The sequence below is a fragment of the Salmo salar genome, chromosome ssa02, assembly GCF_905237065.1.
Source record: "Salmo salar chromosome ssa02, Ssal_v3.1, whole genome shotgun sequence".
In the NCBI taxonomy this organism is placed as follows: Eukaryota; Metazoa; Chordata; class Actinopteri; order Salmoniformes; family Salmonidae; genus Salmo; species Salmo salar.
In genome coordinates, this window is record NC_059443.1 from 68,379,025 (window position 1) to 68,397,701 (window position 18,677).

Below are 18,677 nucleotides of genomic sequence, written 5' to 3' on the forward strand. Positions count from 1 at the left end.
AACGTACGCTGGAATAAATGTCGGACCAAGGCGCAGCGAATGTTGAGTTCCACACAGGTGGGAAAACCAGCTACTTAAATATGATCCCCAATTAGAGACAACGATTACCAGCTGCCTCTAATTGGGAATCATACAAATCACCAACATAGAAAATCAAACCTAGAACTGTAACGGTCGTCGTAATGGATGGACCAAGGCGCAGCGGGTTGATTGCTCATATTTAACGTTTATTTGAAATAACCACGAACACTTCTCAAAAACAAGAAAACAAGAAACGGACGACAAACAGTCTTGCAGGCAACACACAGCTATGCAAAGAACAACCTCCTTCAAATCCCATGACAAACACATTCCTATTTATAGGACCTTCAATCAGAGGCAACGATAGACAGCTGCCTCCAATTGAAGGCCCCAACCCCAATTACCTAAACATAGAAATGACTAGACAGAACATAGAAATACACTAACATAGAACAATGACAAAAACCCCGGAATACATAAACCAAACACCCCTCTACATACACACACACACCCCGAACCATATAAAACAAATACCCCCTGCCACGTCCTGACCAAACTATAATAACAAATAACCCCTTTACTGGTCAGGACATGACAGTACCCCCCCAAAGGTGCAGACCCCGGATGCACCTAACAAAAAAAATCTTACAAAAATAAACCCCTTAAACTAAAGGGAGGGAAGGGAGGGTGGCTGCCGTCACCGACGGCTCCCGTGCTACACCCCCCCTCCCCAAACCTCCTACAGTGGAGGTGGCTTAGGCCTTAGTCCCCTACCTGACCAGTCCACCCCCACTGAATACCTCGGCCTGAAGCCTGTCACTGTAGACCCTGGACTGGACTCTGGGAGCTCCGGACTGTAGGGCGACTCTGGGAGCTCCGGACTGTAGGGTGACTCTGGGAGCTCCGGACTGTAGGCCGACTCACTCGGTTCCGGGCTGTAGGCCGACTCACTCGGTTCCGGACAGTGGGCCGTCTCTCTCGGTTCCGGACAGTGGGCCGTCTCTCTCGGTTCCGGACAGTGGGCCGTCTCTCTCGGTTCCGGACAGTGGGCCGTCTCTCTCGGTTCCGGACAGTGGGCCATCTCTCTACGGGGCACTGTCACCGAAAGCTCTGGACGAGGCACTGTTGCCGGAAGTTCTGGACGAGGCACTGTTGTCGGAAGTTCTGGACGAGGCACTGTTGCCGGAAGTTCTGGACGAGGCACTGTTGCCGGAAGTTCTGGACGAGGCACTGTTGCCGGAAGGCCTGGTGCGTGGGGCTGGCTTAGGACGCACCAGACTAAGGACACGCACCACAGGGCTAGCATGAGGAGTAGGGACAGGACGAGCTGGACTGGGCTGACGCACTGGAGGCCTGGTGCCTGGGGTGGTAGTGGAGGTACCAGACTGGAGACATGCACCCCAGGGCTAGTGCGAGGAGCAGGAACAGGACGGGTCGGACTGGGCTGACGCACTGGAAGCCTGGTGCGTGGTGCTGGTACTGGAGGTATCAGACTGGAGACACGCACCCCAAGGCTAGTGCGAGGAGCGGGAACAGGACGTACTGGACTGGGCTGACGCACTGGAAGCCTGGTGCGTGGTGCTGGCTTCGGATGTGCCAGACTGGAGACACGCACCTCACGGCTAGTGCGAGGAGTGGGAACAGGATACACTGGACCGTGAAGGCGCACTGGCGGTCTCGAGCGAAGTACTGGCTCGACCCTTACTGGCTGGATGTCCGCTTCCCCCTGGCAAATGCGGGGCGCTGGCACCGCGCACACCGGCCTGTAAAGGCTTGGCCTTGACGCCGTGCGCATCACTCCAATGCACGGGACCTGACCAGTAACATGCTGCCTCCAATAAGCACGGGGAGTTGGCTTGCGGCTTAATCCTGGCCCCGCCAAACTACCCGTGTGCCCCCCCAAATTGTTTTATTGGGGCTGCCTCTCAGGCTTAAATGCCAACCGTGAACCCCTGTAACAGTCCCAATCTTCGTTCCACTTTTTCCGTTCCTCTCTTGCTGTCTACACCTGTCTCCATGGCAGGGTCTTGTCCCCTGCCATTATATCCTCCCATGTCCACGATGTCCTCCACTCCCTTTTCTCCCTGGTCCAGGATCCTTCCTCCTCCTGGGCCCGCTGCTTGGTCCGTGTTTGGTGGGAGGTTCTGTAACAGTCGTCGTAATGGATGGACCAAGGCGCAGCGGGTTGAGTGCTCATATTTAACGTTTATTTGAAATAACCATGAACACTTCTCAAAAACAACGGACAACAAACAGTCTTGCAGGCAACACACAGCTATGCAAAAGAACAACCTCCCACAAATCCCATGACAAACACATTCCTATTTATAGGACCTTCAATCAGAGGCAACGATAGACAGCTGCCTCCAATTGAAGGCCCCAACCCCAATTACCTAAACATAGAAATAGAAATGACTAGACAGAACATAGAAATATACTAACATAGAACAATGACAAAAACCCCGGAATACATAAACCAAACACCCCTCTACATACACACACACCCCGAATCATATAAAACAAATACCCCCTGCCACGTCCTGACCAAACTATAATAACAAATAACCCCTTTACTGGCCAGGACGTGACAAGAACCCCACATAGAAATAAATTAACTAGATCAACCCCCCAGTCACGCCCTGACCTACTCCACCATAGAAAATAAGAGCTCTCTATGGTCAGGACGTGACAGAACTACTAGTACTAAGTTGAATTAGAAATGTTAGTATCAGGTATGAATTAGTATTAAGTTGTATAAATGAATAAGCTTTCCACCATGTTTGTATTGCATTATGTTGTATCATTGTGTATTGATTTTGTGTATTTTGTATGATGACCTCACAAAACCTCATAGAGTTATAGTATCGTATCGTTGTTGTTGGTGTACAGTTAATGTAGTAGTAGTAGGTTAGTAATAGCTGACACATCGTACATAATATCACTAAAATTACTGTACACTTACTGTGGTTAAATGGCTGATACAGGTAGTTAATCTTTATCACATAATCTTCTGCTTGTCCACACTGTACACCAATGGGTATTTCATCATCGTCACAAAAGTGCTGAAAGATAATTTACAGAAGTTCAGTTATCCAGGGTTGTTTGTCTATTGGTCTATATACATGCTGTCATTGTTTTATTACTATTATTATTATTATTATTATTAGGGAAAAATGTTATAATTGCTTTTTACAAATTAACAAATTCCTGGTTAATTTATTCATCCAGATGAATGTGTTACATTCATGTTATTACTTATATAATCTGTTTTTAAATGATAGTTTTGATCTATAATACTGCACATATATAAGCAAGCATTGGTTTTAACTTGATGTAGTTTTATAAAACTCACTGGATTGCCCTCAAAGACCAGACTGCCGCCTCTCAAAGTTGTGTTGGAACCTCCCAAGGACTTCATCTCACATTGCCTGTAGTTACAACAGTGAACCATTGTTTCAGTTAGCATCCCAAATGGCACCCTATTACATATATAGTGCACTACTTTTGACCAGGACTCTATGGGAATAGGGTTCCAGTTAAGGTTCATTCTTAGTCTTCTTTACCTTTTAAACCCGGGGTATTTACCATGCAGAGTGCAAGGCATGTCTGGGGGCACGTATGTGTTGTTCAACACACATGTGATGTTACTGATGAAGTCATTGACACACTGCAGACCTATGAGAAACAGAAACAGAGAGAGTGAGAGAAAAGGTGGCAGAGAGAGAGAAAGAGGCAGCGAGATAGAGAAAGAGGAAGAGAGGGAGAGAGGGAGAGAGAGAGAGAAGCAGAAAGAGAGGCAGAGAGAGAGGCAGAGAGTGAGAGAGAGAGAGAAAGAGAGAGATAGGCAGAGAGAGAGAGAGAGAGAGAGAGAGAGAGAGAGGCAGAGAGAAATAGAGGCAGAGAGAGAGAGGCAGAGAGAGAGAGAGGCAGAGAGCGAGAGCGAGAGGCAGAGAGCGAGAGAGAGGCAGAGTGAGAAAGAGAGAGAAAGAGAGAGAGAGAAAGAGAGAGAGAGGCAGAAAGAGAGAGAGCGATAGAGAGAAAGTGAAAGTTTCAGAGAGAGAGAGAGAATAATATATAAATTAAATTGCCTGAATGACAGATGGCTATATACGTTTTTTTATAATTTTTTTATTTCGATTTTTCGGGGGGTGCTGCAACACCCTCGGAATGCCTACTTCATGCAGCTATGGATACAAACCATTATAAATGTTCTTGTAATGCATTGTGAAGAGAGTATTGATGACTTACAGGGCTTTGTTTTGTTTTGAGCATGTGTCTTCCTATCTAAGAATGAAATAAATAAATAGGGAAGAAAGGAAGGAAGAAGAAGAAGAACAAGAAGGAGAAGGAAAGGAGGAGTAGAAGGAAAGGAGGAGAAGAAGGAGAAGAAGGAAAGGACGAGAAGAAGGAGAAGAAGCTATTTTTCACATTTATTATGGAAACACACTATGGCAACGTATTCCCTATTTAGTGCACTACTGCATTACGCTTTACAGTACTGTAATATAGAATTACAGTAGCTAACTGAAAGTTTTTCTGTAAATTTACAGCAATTTGTTACAGCTTAGGGAAAAGGGTGCAATTTTAGTGCACTATGTAGGGAATAGGAGGCATTTTGGGATGCACACCAAGTACAGTGAGGGAGTACAGTGATCCCCTGCTGATTTTGTACGTTTGCCCACTTACAAAGAAATGATCAGTCTATAATTTTAATGGTAGGTTTATTTGAACAGTGAGAGACAGAATAACAACAAAAAAATCCAGAAAAACGCATGTCAAAAATGTTATAAAATGATTTGCATTTTAATGAGGGAAATAAGTATTTGACCCCTCTGCTAAACATGACTTAGTACTTGGTGGCAAAACCCTTGTTGGCAATCACAGAGGTCAGACGTTTCTTGTAGTTGGCCACCAGGTTTGCACACATCTTAGGAGTGATTTTGTCCCACTCCTCTTTGCAGATCTTCTCCAAGTCATTAAGGTTTCAAGGCTGACGTTTGGCAACTCGAACCTTCAGCTCCCTCCACAGATTTTCTATGGGATTAAGGTCTGGAGACTGGCTAGGCCACTCCAGGACCTTAATGTGCTTCTTCTTGAGCCACTCCTTTGTTGCCTTGGCCGTGAGTTTTGGGTCATTGTCATGCTGGAATACCCATCCACGACCCATTTTCAATGCCCTGGCTGAGGGAAGGAGGTTCTCACCCAAGATTTGACGGTACATGGTCCCGTCCATCGTCCCTTTGATGCGGTGAAGTTGTCCTGTCCCCTTAGCAGAAAAACACCCCCAAAGCATAATGTTTCCACCTCCATGTTTGACGGTGGGGATGGTGTTTTTGGGGTCATAGGCAGCATTCCTCCTCCTCCTTGAGTTGATGCCAAAGAGCTCCATTTTGGTCTCATCTGACCACAACACTTTCACCCAGTTGTCTTCTGAATCATTCAGATGTTCATTGGCAAACTTCAGACGGGCATGTATATGTGCTTTCTTGAGCAGGGGGACCTTTCGGGCGCTGCAGGATTTCAGTCCTTCAAGGCGTAGTGTGTTACCAATTGTTTTCTTGGTGACTATGGTCCCAGCTGCCTTGAGATCATTGACAAGATCCTTCCATGTAGTTCTGGGCTGATTCCTCACCGTTCTCATGATCGTTGCAACTCCACGAGGTGAGATCTTGCATGGAGCCCCAGGCCGAGGGATATTGACAGTTCTTTTGTGTTTCTTCCATTTGCGAATAATCGCACCAACTGTTGTCATCTTCTCACCAAGCTGCTTGGTGATGGTCTTGTAGCCCATTCCAGCCTTGTGTAGGTCTACAATCTTGTCCCTGACATCCTTGGAGAGCTCTTTGGTCTTGGCCATGGTGGAGAGTTTGGAATCTGATTGATTGATTGCTTCTGTGGACAGGTGTCTTTTATACAGGTAACAAACTGAGATTAGGAGCACTCCCTTTAAGAGTGTGCTCCCAATCTCAGCTCATTACCTGTATAAAAGACACCTGGGAGCCAGAAATCTTTCTGATTGAGAGGGGGTCAAGTACTTATTTCCCTCATTAAAATGCAAATCAATTCATACATTTTTTGACATGCGTTTTTCTGGATTTTTTTGTTGTTATTCTGTCTCTCACTGTTCAAATAAACCTACCATTAAAATTATAGACTGATCATTTCTTTGTCAGGGGCAAACGTACAAAATCAGCAGGGGATCAAATACCTTTTTCCCCTCACTCTATCTACTGTATAGTATAGCCTAGTGAATCCCCGAGCTGGCAAGGTAGAAAACAATCTGCTGTTCTGCGCTTCAGCATGACAGTTAACCCCCCAAAACAACTACTCCCTGGGTTCCGGATGATGTCGATTAAGGCAGCCCGCTGCACCTCTCTGATTCAGAGAGACACATTGCAGTTGAATACATTCAAACGTGTATCAATTATGCTGTATTTACCTGTTGGCTGTGGCTTCATCTGGCCCACAGCAGACACCCATGATGCACTGGGGCTCCAGTCGCTCCACTGACAGTCTGGGTAATAGTCTGGGTCGGCTCGAACCCTGACTCTGACCTGGTACCACCTTCCTCTCTCCAGCCTCTCAGGGTCCAGGTCAAAATACGTCTGTTTGTTTGATATGTTCACCTCCACAGCATCCTGCAGTACCACAACATACAGTAGGTGTACTTTTAGATAGTGTACAAAGAGATGTGCACTCTTTCACTGTATTCTCTCTTTCACATCTCTCCCCTTTCCCTTGTTATTATCTGTCCTCTGTCTCTGTCTCTCTTCCTCCCCCCTCTCTCTCTGTCACCTCCCAGTGATGTAGTTCCTGTTTCCACTGCAGTTGGAAGTCATAGTTGGATATCATTTCTGAAATGGGACCTCCTGGTGTCCAGGCGATTGAGGCATTGGTGACGGTCGGCTTGCCAGGGGGATGCATTTTAACTGCCAAACACAAAACAATGTAGTCATAGTGGCACTAATATATTACTAATATCACTGTAACAGAACTACTAGTACTAAGTTGAATTAGAAATGTTAGTATCAGGTATGAATTGGTATTAAGTTGTATACAGTGCATTCAGAAAGTATTCAGACCCCTTCCCTTTTTCCACATTTTGTTAGGTTACAGCCTTATTCTAAAATGGATTAAATAAAACAATTTCCTCATCAATCTACACATAACACCCCATAATGACAAAGCAAAAACATTTTTTTCAATGTTTGCAAATGTATTAAAAGTAAAAAACAAAGAAAACGTATTTACATACTTATTCAGACCCTTTGCTATGAGACTCGAAATTGAGCTCAAGTGCATCCTGTTTCCCTTGATCATCCTTGAGATTGTAATCCACCTGTGGTAAATTAAATTGATTGGACATGATTTGGAAAGGCACACACCTGTCTATATAAGGTCCCACAGCTGACAGTGCATGTCAGAGCAAAAACCAAGCCATGAGGTTGAAGGAAATGTCCGCAGAGCTCCGAGACAGGATTGTGTCGAGGCACAGATCTGGGGAAGGTTACCAAAACAGTTTTGCGGCATTGAAGGTCCCCAAGAAGACAGTGGCCTCCATCTTTCTTAAATGGAAGAACTTTGGAACCACCAAGACGCTTCCTAGAGCTGGCCGCTCGGCCAAACTGAGCAATGGGGGAGGTGACCAAGAATCCAATGGTCAATCTGACAGAGCTCCAGAGTTCCTCTATGGAGATGGCAAAACCTTCCAGAAGGACAACCATCTCTGCAGCATTCCACAAATTCGGCCTTTATGGTAGGGTGGCCAGACGGAAGCCGTGCCTCATTAAAAGGCACAACAGCCCACTTGGAGTTTGCCAAAAAGGCACCTAAAAGACTCTCACGCCGTGAGAAACAAGATTCTCTGGTCTGATGAAACCAATATTGAACTCTTTGGCCTGAATGCCAGACGTCACGTCTGGAGGAAACCTGGCACCATCCCTATGGTGGTGGAATGGGAGAAACTCCCCAAACCATCATGCTGTGGAGATGTTTTTCAGCCGAAGGCACTGGGAGACTTGTCAGGACTGAGGGAAAGATGAACGGAGCAAAGTACAAAGAGATCCTTGATGAAAACCTGCTTCAGGACCTCAGACTGAGATGACGGTTCACCTTCCAACAGAAAAATGACCCTAAGCACACAGCCAAGACAACGCAGGAGTGGCTTCGGGACAAGTCTCTGAATGTCCTTGAGTGGCCCAGCCAGAGCCTGGACTTGAACCCGATCGAACATCTCTGAAGAGACCTGAAAATAGCTGAGCAGCAACGCTCCCCATCCAATCTGACAGAACTTGAGAGGATCTGCAGAGAAGAATGGGAGAAACTCCCCAAATACAGGTGTGCCAAACTTGTAGCATCATACCCATGACAACTCGAGGCTGTAATTGCTGCCAAAGGTGCTTCAACAAAGTACTGAGTAAAGGGTCTGAATACTGTCATGACGTTGCCCTCTTTGGGTACAGCGAGCACAGTTGACCCCCTCCCCCATCCCCCTAGTTGTGGCTTAGCATTGTTTAATAGCCAGTTTTATCAGGCTCTATATCATGTTTTTTCATATATCATACATTGGCAAGAAAAAGTATGTGAACCCTTTGGAACGTGATCAAGACAAAGGAGAAGATTGTGGACTACCGTAAAAAGAGGACCGAGCACACCTCCATTCTCAACGATGGGGCTGCAGTGGAGCAGGTTGAGAGCCTCAAGTTCCTTGGTGCCCACATCACCAACAAACTAACATGGTCCAAGCACACCAAGACAGTTGTGAAGAGGGCATGACATAACCTATTCCCCCTCAGGAGACTGAAAAGATTTGGCATGGGTCCTCAGATCCTCAAAAGGTTCAACAGCTGCACCATCAAGAGCATCCTGACTGGTTGCATCACTGCCTGGTATGGCAACTGCTGGGCATCCGACCGCAAGGCACTACAGAGGGTAGTGCGAACGGCCCAGTACATCACTGGGGTCAAGCTTCCTGCCATCCAGGACCTCTATACCAGGCGGTGTCAGAGGAAGGCCTAAAAATTGTCAAAGACTCCAGCCACCCTAATCATAGACTGTTCTCCCTGCTACCGCACGGCAAGTGGTACCGGAGCGCCACGTCTAGGTCCAAGAGGCTTCTAAACAGTTCTACCCCCAAGCCATAAGACTCCTGAACATCGAAACAAATGGTTTCCCAGACTATTTACATTGCCCCCCCCCCTCTTTACACCGCTGCTACTCTCTTATCCTCTATGGACAGTCACTTTAATAACTGTACCTTAATGTACATACTACCTCACTAACCGGTGCCCCCACACATTGACTCTGTATCGGTACCCCCCTGTATATAGTCTCGCTATTGTTATTTTACTGCTGCTCTTTAATTACTTGTTACTTTTATCTCTTATTCTTATCCGTATTTTTTAAATGCATTGTTGGTTAGTGGATCGTAAGTAAGCATTTCACTGTAAGGTCTACACCTGTTGTATTCGGCACATGTGACTAATACAATTTGATTTGATTTACCTGGATTACTGCATAACTTGGTCATCAAATTTGATCTGATCTTCATCTAAGCCACAACAATAGACAAACATAGTGTGCTTAAACTAATAATACACTAATTATTGTATTTTTCTTGTCTATATTGCATACATCATTTAAACATTCACAGTGTAGGTTTGAAAAAGTATGTGAACTCTTAGGCTAATGACTCTTAGGCTAATCAGGAGTAAGCTAACCTGGAGTCCAATCAATGAGACAAGATTGGAGATGTTGGTTAGAGCTGCCTTGCCCTATAAAACACACTCACAAAATTTGAGTTTGCTAATCACAAGAAGCATTGCCTGATATGAACCATGCCTCGAACAAAAGAGATCTCAGAAGACCTAAGATTAAGAATTGTTGACTTGCATAAAGCTGGAAAGGGTTACAAAAATATCTCTGAAAGCCTTGCTGTTCATCAGTCCGGTAAGACAAATTGTCTATAAATGGAGACAGTTCAGCACTGTTGCTACTCTCCCTAGGAGTGGCCGTCCTGCAAAGATGACTGCAAGAGCACAGCGCAGAATGCTCAATGAGGTTAAAAGAAGAATCCTAGTGTCAGCTAAAGAATTACAGAAATCTCTGGAACATGCTAACATCTCTGTTGACGAGTCTATGATACTTAAAACGCTAAACAAGAATGGTGTTCACGGGAGTACACCACGGAAGAATCCACTGTTGTCCAAAAAAACCATTGCTGCACGTTTGAAGTTTTCAAAAGTGCACCTGGATGTTCCACAGCACTACTGCCAAAATATTCTGTGGACAGATGAAACTACTGCTGAGTTGTTTGGAAGGAACACAGAAAAAAAGGCACAGCACACCAACATCAAAACCTCATCCCAACTGTAAAGTATGGTGGAGGGAGCATCATGGTTTTGGGCTGCTTTGCTGCCTCAGGGCCTGGACAGCTTGCTATCATCGATGGAAAAATGAATTTCCAAGTTTATCAAGACATTTTGCAGGACAATATTAGGCTATCTGTCCGCCAATTGAAGCGCAACAGAAGTGGGGTGATGCAACAGGACAACGACCCAAAACACAGAAGTAAATCAACAACAGAATGGCTTCAACAGAAGACAATATGCCTTCTGGAGTGGCCCAGTCAGTCCTGACCTCAACCCAATTTGAGATGCTTTAGCATGACCTCAAGAGAGCAGTTCACACCAGACATCCAAATAATATTGCTGAACTGAAACAGTTTTGTAAAGAGGAATGGTCCAAAATTCCTCCTGACCATTGTGCAGGTCTGATCCGCAACTACAGAAAACATTTGGTTGAGGTTATTGCTGCCAAAGAAGGGTCAACCAGTTATTAAATCCAAGGGTTCACATACTTTTCCACCCTGCACTGTGAATGTTTGCATGGTGTGTTCAATAAAGACATGAAAACGTTATCAACTAAAACAAACAGCAAATGCATCCAACAAGTTTGTAGAGTCACAAGCTTGATATAATCACTGTGTGCTATGAATATACAACCTAATACTTAAGTTTTTACTACTTTAATATACATATTTGTGAATTTATCCCAATACTTTTGGTCCCCTAAAATGGGTGGACTATGTACAAAAAGTGCTGTAATTTCTAAAAAGGTTAACCCGATATGGATGAAAATACACTCAAAATAAAGCTGACAGTCTGCACTTTAACCTCATAGTCATTATAAATGTGCTTGTAATGCATTGTGAAGGGTATTGATGACTTACAGGGCTGTGGTTGGCTGGAGCAGGTTAGTAGGGGGAGGAGCAGGATGACATAGAGACACCATAGAACCTCCATTATGACTTCTTCCTGGTCCTTTTTCTAATTCTAGAACACAGTAGGAGACATGACCTTAGCAACAGGTGGCAGGTGGCTTAGTGTTCCAAATGGTACCCTATTTCTTATATAGGGCACTACTTTTGACCAGGGCTCATTGGGCTCTGGTCAAAAGTGGTGCACTATGTAGGGAATACGATGCCATTTGGGATGGAAAACAGAAGGAACCATAAGGGAGGAAAAAAGTGTATATGAATTTTCTGTCTGTTTGCATGGTGTGTTTTTTTTTTTACATGAAAGTAGATTAAGTGTTGTCAGTTGTATCAATGCCATACGCATGCCAGTGGTGATTTTAGCATACAATCTTGGTGGGGCAAACTCAAACTTTTTTAACACATGCCAGTAAAGCCATTTTATTATTTTACTAGGCCTATGTGGTCTAAAAATCAAGGAAAATACAATCACGAGCACCACAATATCCCGACGCACAGGCTGCGCTTTGCGCAAACAAAACAACCCTCGCAATATCAACTGGAATTACATAAGTCTATTACTGAACTTTTTGTGGAAAAAAACTATTTGAATGAGAAGAGTGTCACTGTCAAACATGGTTACAGACCCAACAACATTTTATAGTATCCCCTCCTCGTGAAGAAAAGCACATGAGCTTATTATAATACACAAAGTAAGCAAAACAATGAAATCATTCCAACATTGTCTAAAATTATGAATAAGATACTGTACTGAGATATACCTATATAAGCAATATAGCAATTGAGATGTACAAACCATGACATAAGGGAACGATGAGCGGATAAGAGGCAAGCTGTAATTTCGATTAAGATATTAATGAGCGAGTAGTCGATATAACTATTTGTTCAGCACTTTTGAAATGTACAGGGACAGAGTTCAGAACATTGGCCATTCTTACAGTGTTTTCCTTGTTCACCAAGTCAGAACCTTAGGCTAAATAATGGGGGCATATAAGCACACAATGAAAGCGCTTACAATATTCGATGATGACATTTCTCTAAAACAGGCTATAGGCTACATGTGCACCACCAAGTCAGAACAGTAGGCTAAGTTCTAAGGGGGAGAGGTACCAAATTCTTAGGATGATGCCTTATGGGCTACCAACAGCTGACTATACAACATACACTTAGTATTACTTTCTTAGCTACTGTATACATATCTCCCTGGCATATTACATAATTTATCCAGCAGTATACAAGACATATTTTTGGACACAACCGTTGTTGTGCTGTGCTCACTTGAATGTGGCGCAGTGGTCCTTCTTGTGGGAAAACTTTGTCATCAAACTTTGTCATCAAAGTCTGGCATTCTCTGGATTTATGCTGCTTTCAAGACAACTGGGAACTCGGAATAAAACAAACAATCATGACGTCAGTGTTCTTCAGGTCGGAGATCTAGAAAGAGGCCAGAGTTCCCGACTTGGAATTTCAGGTTGGATGACCGTTCAAAACGTATTTTTCCAGTCTGAGCCTGTTTTATTCCGAGTTGCCAGTTGTCTTGAATGTGGCAGAAATCATGCTGGATTGACTACATGACCAATGTATTCAACCTTTTCTGACCTATGGTATTGCATGTGAATGTTAATCCATTTAAGCTTGGAAAAGAGAACCTTTCAGACAGATGTTTTAAATCCTTAAACCCAGACTTGGACCACACACCCTCTCTACCGAATTGCAGACCAGGAAAGCAAAAGAGTGATTGCTTTGCGACTCTTGCAGTTAGCCATTGATTCCTTCCAAACCACAGTTAAATTAGCGATTTCCGACATGTTGTGCAATGTTTATGTCCAATGGCCGATGAGCACCAATACGTTTTATATATAATTTGAAAAGGATTTGACAGCAGATTGTCAAGGTGATTCATGATGATGTGTCACGTCCGTCGTTTAAATAAGTGGACCAAGGCGCAGCGTGAGTAGAGTTCCACATTTTTTTAATAGTGAAACTCCCAACAAAACAACAAAGACATAACAAACGTGCAATACGGAGCGCACATAGGCACTAACTCCAAACAATATCCCACAACGCAGGTGGGAAAAGGGACACACTAAGTATGATCCCCAATTAGAGGTAACGATATTCAGCTGCCTCCAATTGGGAACCATACTCACACCAACTTAAAAACACAATAGCTAGAAACCCCCCTAGTCACGCTCTGACCTATTACACCATAGAGAACCCCGAGGGCTATCTATGGTCAGGGCGTGACATGATGACTGTTTGTCTAGCTTGCTAGCTAAGATTGTGAAAGTATGATGTTGACATCAGTCCAATCAAAGCTACAGTATATGTAATGTGATTTGACATTTTATCTGTGGCCAATGAGCTTCAACCTTCTTGGAGGGGCATTTCTAATGTAAATCTATGGCAGCACCCAAGAGGGCTTGAACTACCTAGCTCTCCCTGTAGATTTGGCAGTGACATAGTGTCCCCATGAGTGACAGAACATTGAGCCAATCAAGGCGCAACTAGAGAAAATGACCAACGCCTATGCTCTGTGCTTTTGCTGGCTGCCCCTACACCATAGAAAGCACTGAGCTAGGCTGGAACACCTGCATATTGGAGCTGCCTTACTCAAGAAAGAGGCCATGTTTGTATGCAGATTTGCAAACTGATATGGGATACAAATGAATGCAAAAATAACATTAAAAAAACATACAATGTTTTAAAAGTATATATATGTATATGTACAGTTGAAGTCGGAGGTTTACATACATTTAGGTTGGAGTCATTATTAAAACTTGTTTATCAACCACTCCACAAAATTTCTGGTTAACAAACTATAGTTTTGGCAAGTCGGTTAGGACATCTACTTTGAGCATGACACAAGTAATTTCTCCAACAATTGTTTACAGAGAGATTATTTCACTTAAAATTCGCTGTATCACAATTCCAGTGGGTCAGAAGTTTACATACACTAAGTTGACTGTGCTTTAAACAGCTTGGAAAATTCCAGAAAATGATGTCATGGCATTAGAAGCTTTTGATAAGGTAATTGACATCATTTGAGTTAATTGGAGGTGTATCTGTGGATGTATTTCAAGACCTACCTTCAAACTCAGTGCCTCTTTGCTTGACATCAAGGGAAAATCTAAAGAAATCAGCCAAGACCTCAGAAAAAAACTGTAGACCTCCACAAGTCTGAATCATCCTTGGGAGCAATTTTCAAATGCCTGAATGTACCACGTTCATCTGTACAAACAATAGTACGCAAGTATAAACACCATGGGACCACACAGCCATCCTACCGCTCAGGAAGGAGACTCGTTCTGTCTCCTAGAGATGAACGTACTTTACAAAAAGTGCAAATAAATCCCAGAACAACAGCAAAGGACCTTGTGAAGATGCTGGAGGAGTCCTATCTCAACATAACCTGAAAGGCCGCTCAGCAAGGAAGAAGCCACTGCTCCAAAACCACCATAAAAAAAGCCACACTACGGTTTGCAACTGCACATAGGGACAAAGATCGTACTTCTTGGAGAAATGTCCTCTGGTCTGATGAAACAAAAATAGAACTGTTTGGCCATAATGACCATCATTATGTTTGGAGGAAAAAGGGGGAGGCTTGCAAGCCGAAGAACACCATCCCAACAGTGAAGCACGGGGGTGGCAGCATCATGTTGTGGGGGTGCTTTGCTGCAGGAGGGACTGGTGCACTTCATAAAATAGATGACATCATGAGGATGAAACTTATGTGGATATATTGAAGCAACATCTCAAGACATCAGTCATGAAGTTAAAGCTTGGTCACAAATGAGACTTCCAAATGGACAATGACCCCAAGCGTACTTCCAAATTGTGGCAAAATGGTTTAAGGACAACAAAGTCAAGGTATTGGAGTGGCCATCACAAAGCTATGTCCTCAATCCTATAGAAAATTTGTGGGCAGAACTGAAAAAGCGTGTGCGAGCAAGGAGGCCTACAAACCTGACTCAGTTACACCAGCTCTGTGGGAAGCTTGTGGAAGGCTACCCAAAACGTTTGACCCAAGTTAAACAATTTAAAGGCAATGCTACCAAATACTAATTGAGTGTATGTAACTTCTGACCCACTGGGAATGTGATTAAAGAAATAAAAGCTGAAACAAATCATTCTCTCTACTATTATTCTGACATTTCACATTCTTAAAATAAAGTGGTGATCCTAACTGACCTAAGACAGGGAAGTTTTACTAGGATTAAATGTCAGGAATTGTGAACAACTGAGTTTAAATGTATTTGGCTAAGGTGTATGTAAACTTCTGACTTCAACTGTATATATGCTTCCATAGCTATACATTTTACCTCATTTCTACCAGCATGTTAAATGTGTAACCAGAGGGGGAAAAAAAAAACTCTAGACCACCTTTACTCCACACACAGAGACGCCTACAAAGCTCTCCCTCGCCCTCCATTTGGCAAACCTGACCATAATTCTATCCTCCTGATTCCTGCTTATAAGAAGAAATTGAAGCAGGAAGCACCAGTGACTTGGTCAATAAAAAAGTTGTGAGATGAAGCAGATGCTAAGATACAGGACTGTTTTGCTAGCACAGACTGGAATATGTTCCCGGCATTCTTCCGATGGCATTGAGGAGTACACCACTTCAGTCACTTGCTTCATCAATAAGTGCATCAATGACGTCGTCCCCACAGTGACTGTACGTACATACCCCAACCAGAATCCATGGATTACAGGCAACATCCACACTGAGCTAAAGGGTAGAGCTCCCGCTTTCAAGGAGCGGGACTCTAACCCGGAAGCTTATAAGAAATCCCGCTATGCCCTCTGACGAACCATCAAACAGGCAAAGCGTCAATACAGGACTAAGATCGAATCGTACTACACCAGCTCCGACACTCGTCGGATGTGGCAGGGCTTGCAAACTATAACAGACTTCAAAGCGAAGCACCGTTGAGACCTGCCCAGACTAAACACCTCCCTCTGCAACTGGATCCTGGACTTCCTGATGGGCAGCCCCCATGTGGTAAGGGTAGGTAACAACACATCCGCCACGCTGATCCTCAACACGGGGGCCCCTCAGGTGTGCGTGCTCAGTCCCCTACTGTACTCCCTGTTCACTCATGACTGCACGGTCAGGCACGACTCCAACACCATCATTAAGTTTGCCGATGACACAACAGTGGTAGGCCTGATCACCGACAACAAACGAGACAGGTGGTTGATAGGTGGTTGAAGGTTGCGCAAGAGCTAAATGTTTATATCAGAGGATGGCTCATAATAATGCATTGAATGGAGTTAATAGAATGGTATCAAACACATGTAATCAATGTGTTAGATGTGTTTGATACCCTTCCATTAATTCCGTTCCAGCCATTACTATGAGTCTGTCCTCCGATTAAAAGAGCCACCAGCCACCACTGGTTTCTGTACATTGTTAGCTGTGAAGCCTTCTGATGTCATGTTCGATGTCAAATGTACCAACAGTCCTGTGTGTCCCAATTCAGGGCTTTCCAGCCCTGACCTGGTAGCCTGGTCCCAGATCAGGGCTTTTCCTGTCTTAACCTGATAACCTGGTCCCAGATCAGGGCTTTCCTGTCATAACCTACTGGCCTGGTCCCAGATCAGGGCTTTCCTGCCTTAACCTGATAGCCTGGTACCAGATCTGTTTGCGCTCTTGTTTGGCATGACAAGGAGTTGGCATGATAGCACAAACAGTCTGGCACTCAGGCTACTGTCCAGGGCCTGTATTCATAAAGCCTCTCAGAGTAGGAGTGCTGATCTAGGATCAGTTCTGCCTTTTAGGTCACAGTTACAAAAACAGAGGGGGGGGGTCTGATCCGAGATCAGCACTCCTACTCTGAGATTCTTTATGAATACTGTCCCTGATGGTCATTGTCCCTCTTATTGGTCTGGCGGATGAATCAGAATTAGTTGGGTAACATAGATAATTAAGATGTTTTATTTGCATAATATGCTCACGTGAGATACTTAGAATGTATCCCTTTGGACTTTGGTGCTATGCAGAATATCAGAAAGGGAAGAGGACAGAATGGAACATTGTCTACATATCTGTGTGTGTATGTGTGTGTTTTACTGAGGATGGGCCTCTATGAGATAGCAATGACAGAGGAGATTTACGATGTCTTTTGATAATAATGCCTAAAGAGCATTCCAGAGAACATGAGCTAATGGTTCTGTTCTATACCGTACCAGGGAGAGACGGTTCCAGTTTGGGGTAGGAGGACCAGACACTGGTGTATACAATGAAAACTGTTGACACAGTGGCTGTCTGCTATGTTTTATAGATATCTTTCATACAAAACTTAACCTTGTGACCCATTCTATGTATCTGTTGTTCGTCATGTACGTTGAGAGGGGTGTATCTTGGCTATAAAAGATCTTTGTACTTTTGTGTTGACACTTTTCAATGGTTCATTGAAAGTCAAAGTGCTTTTGCAAAAGCATCTTAATTATTAAAGATGTAGTTTTAAGTATAACTCTGACTGGTGTGTGAAGTTTGTAACTCTCCTCATTTGGTAATGCAGAAATTAGCCACCACATTACATTTTTACATTTTAGTCATTTAGCAGACGCTCTTATCCAGAGCAACTTACAGTAGTGAATACATACATTTCATGCATTTTTTGTTGTTGTTGTACTGGCCCCCCGTGGGAATCGAACCCACAACCCTGGCGTTGCACACACCATGCTCTACCAACTGAGCCACAGGGAAGGCATTGGTCTCTGGTCAGAGACATTGGTCTCTGGGTCAGACATTAGGAAGTTCCCCTCAGTGAAGTGAAACAACACAGCAGACATTATCAACCTCTGAGAAAACAATTTAAAGGTCAGTATCGCAGAGAACACACACATGCCCACGCAAGCACGAACGCAAGTGCAGTCTTAACGCACTCACACTCACAAAACAAATTATCCATGCACACACACACAAGCACATTCTGCATGCATGCACACACAGTACTCACAGACACACGCACACACACACACACACACACACACACACACACACACACACACACACACACACACACACACACACACACACACACACACACACACACACACACACAGGGGCTGCAGGTAAGAAAACCACAACGTCCTCGTTTCCCAGAATGTTTACAAGCTGTTTCCAATAACAAACAAACCGCAAAGCACTAACACCCCCGTCCCTCCTCCTCTCTTCTCTACCTCTCTTCTCATCCTCTCCCAAACCTCATACTAACACCCCCGTCTCTCCTCCTCTCTTCTCTACCTCTCTTCTCATCCTCTCTTCTCATCCTCTCTTCTCTATCTCTCTTCTCATCCTCTCCCAAACCAAACCTCATACTAACACCCCCTGTCCCTTCCTCCTCTCTTCTCTACCTCTCTTCTCATCCTC

The 18,677-nt window shown here is 44.1% G+C and overlaps 1 protein-coding gene across 3 annotated transcripts in view; it reads right to left on the reverse strand.

Annotated features, from left to right (window-relative positions):
* The window catches only part of LOC106591126 (interleukin-2 receptor subunit beta), a 39,143-nt gene that overhangs the window by 17,431 nt on the left and 3,035 nt on the right, over positions 1-18,677 (reverse strand). Inside the window, exons 2-7 of one of the 3 annotated variants that reach the window (XM_014182324.2) lie at positions 11,252-11,354; positions 6,817-6,950; positions 6,461-6,659; positions 3,585-3,696; positions 3,374-3,449; positions 2,984-3,083 (exon numbers count right to left, since the gene is read on the reverse strand). In XM_014182324.2, coding sequence (XP_014037799.1) covers positions 2,984-3,083; positions 3,374-3,449; positions 3,585-3,696; positions 6,461-6,659; positions 6,817-6,950; positions 11,252-11,324 — 694 coding nt within the window. In that variant the 5' untranslated portion in view covers positions 11,325-11,354. The remainder of the gene's footprint in view (positions 1-2,983; positions 3,084-3,373; positions 3,450-3,584; positions 3,697-6,460; positions 6,660-6,816; positions 6,951-11,251; positions 11,355-18,677) is intronic. The other 2 variants (XM_045708569.1, XM_045708579.1) reach the window with 2 other exon arrangements.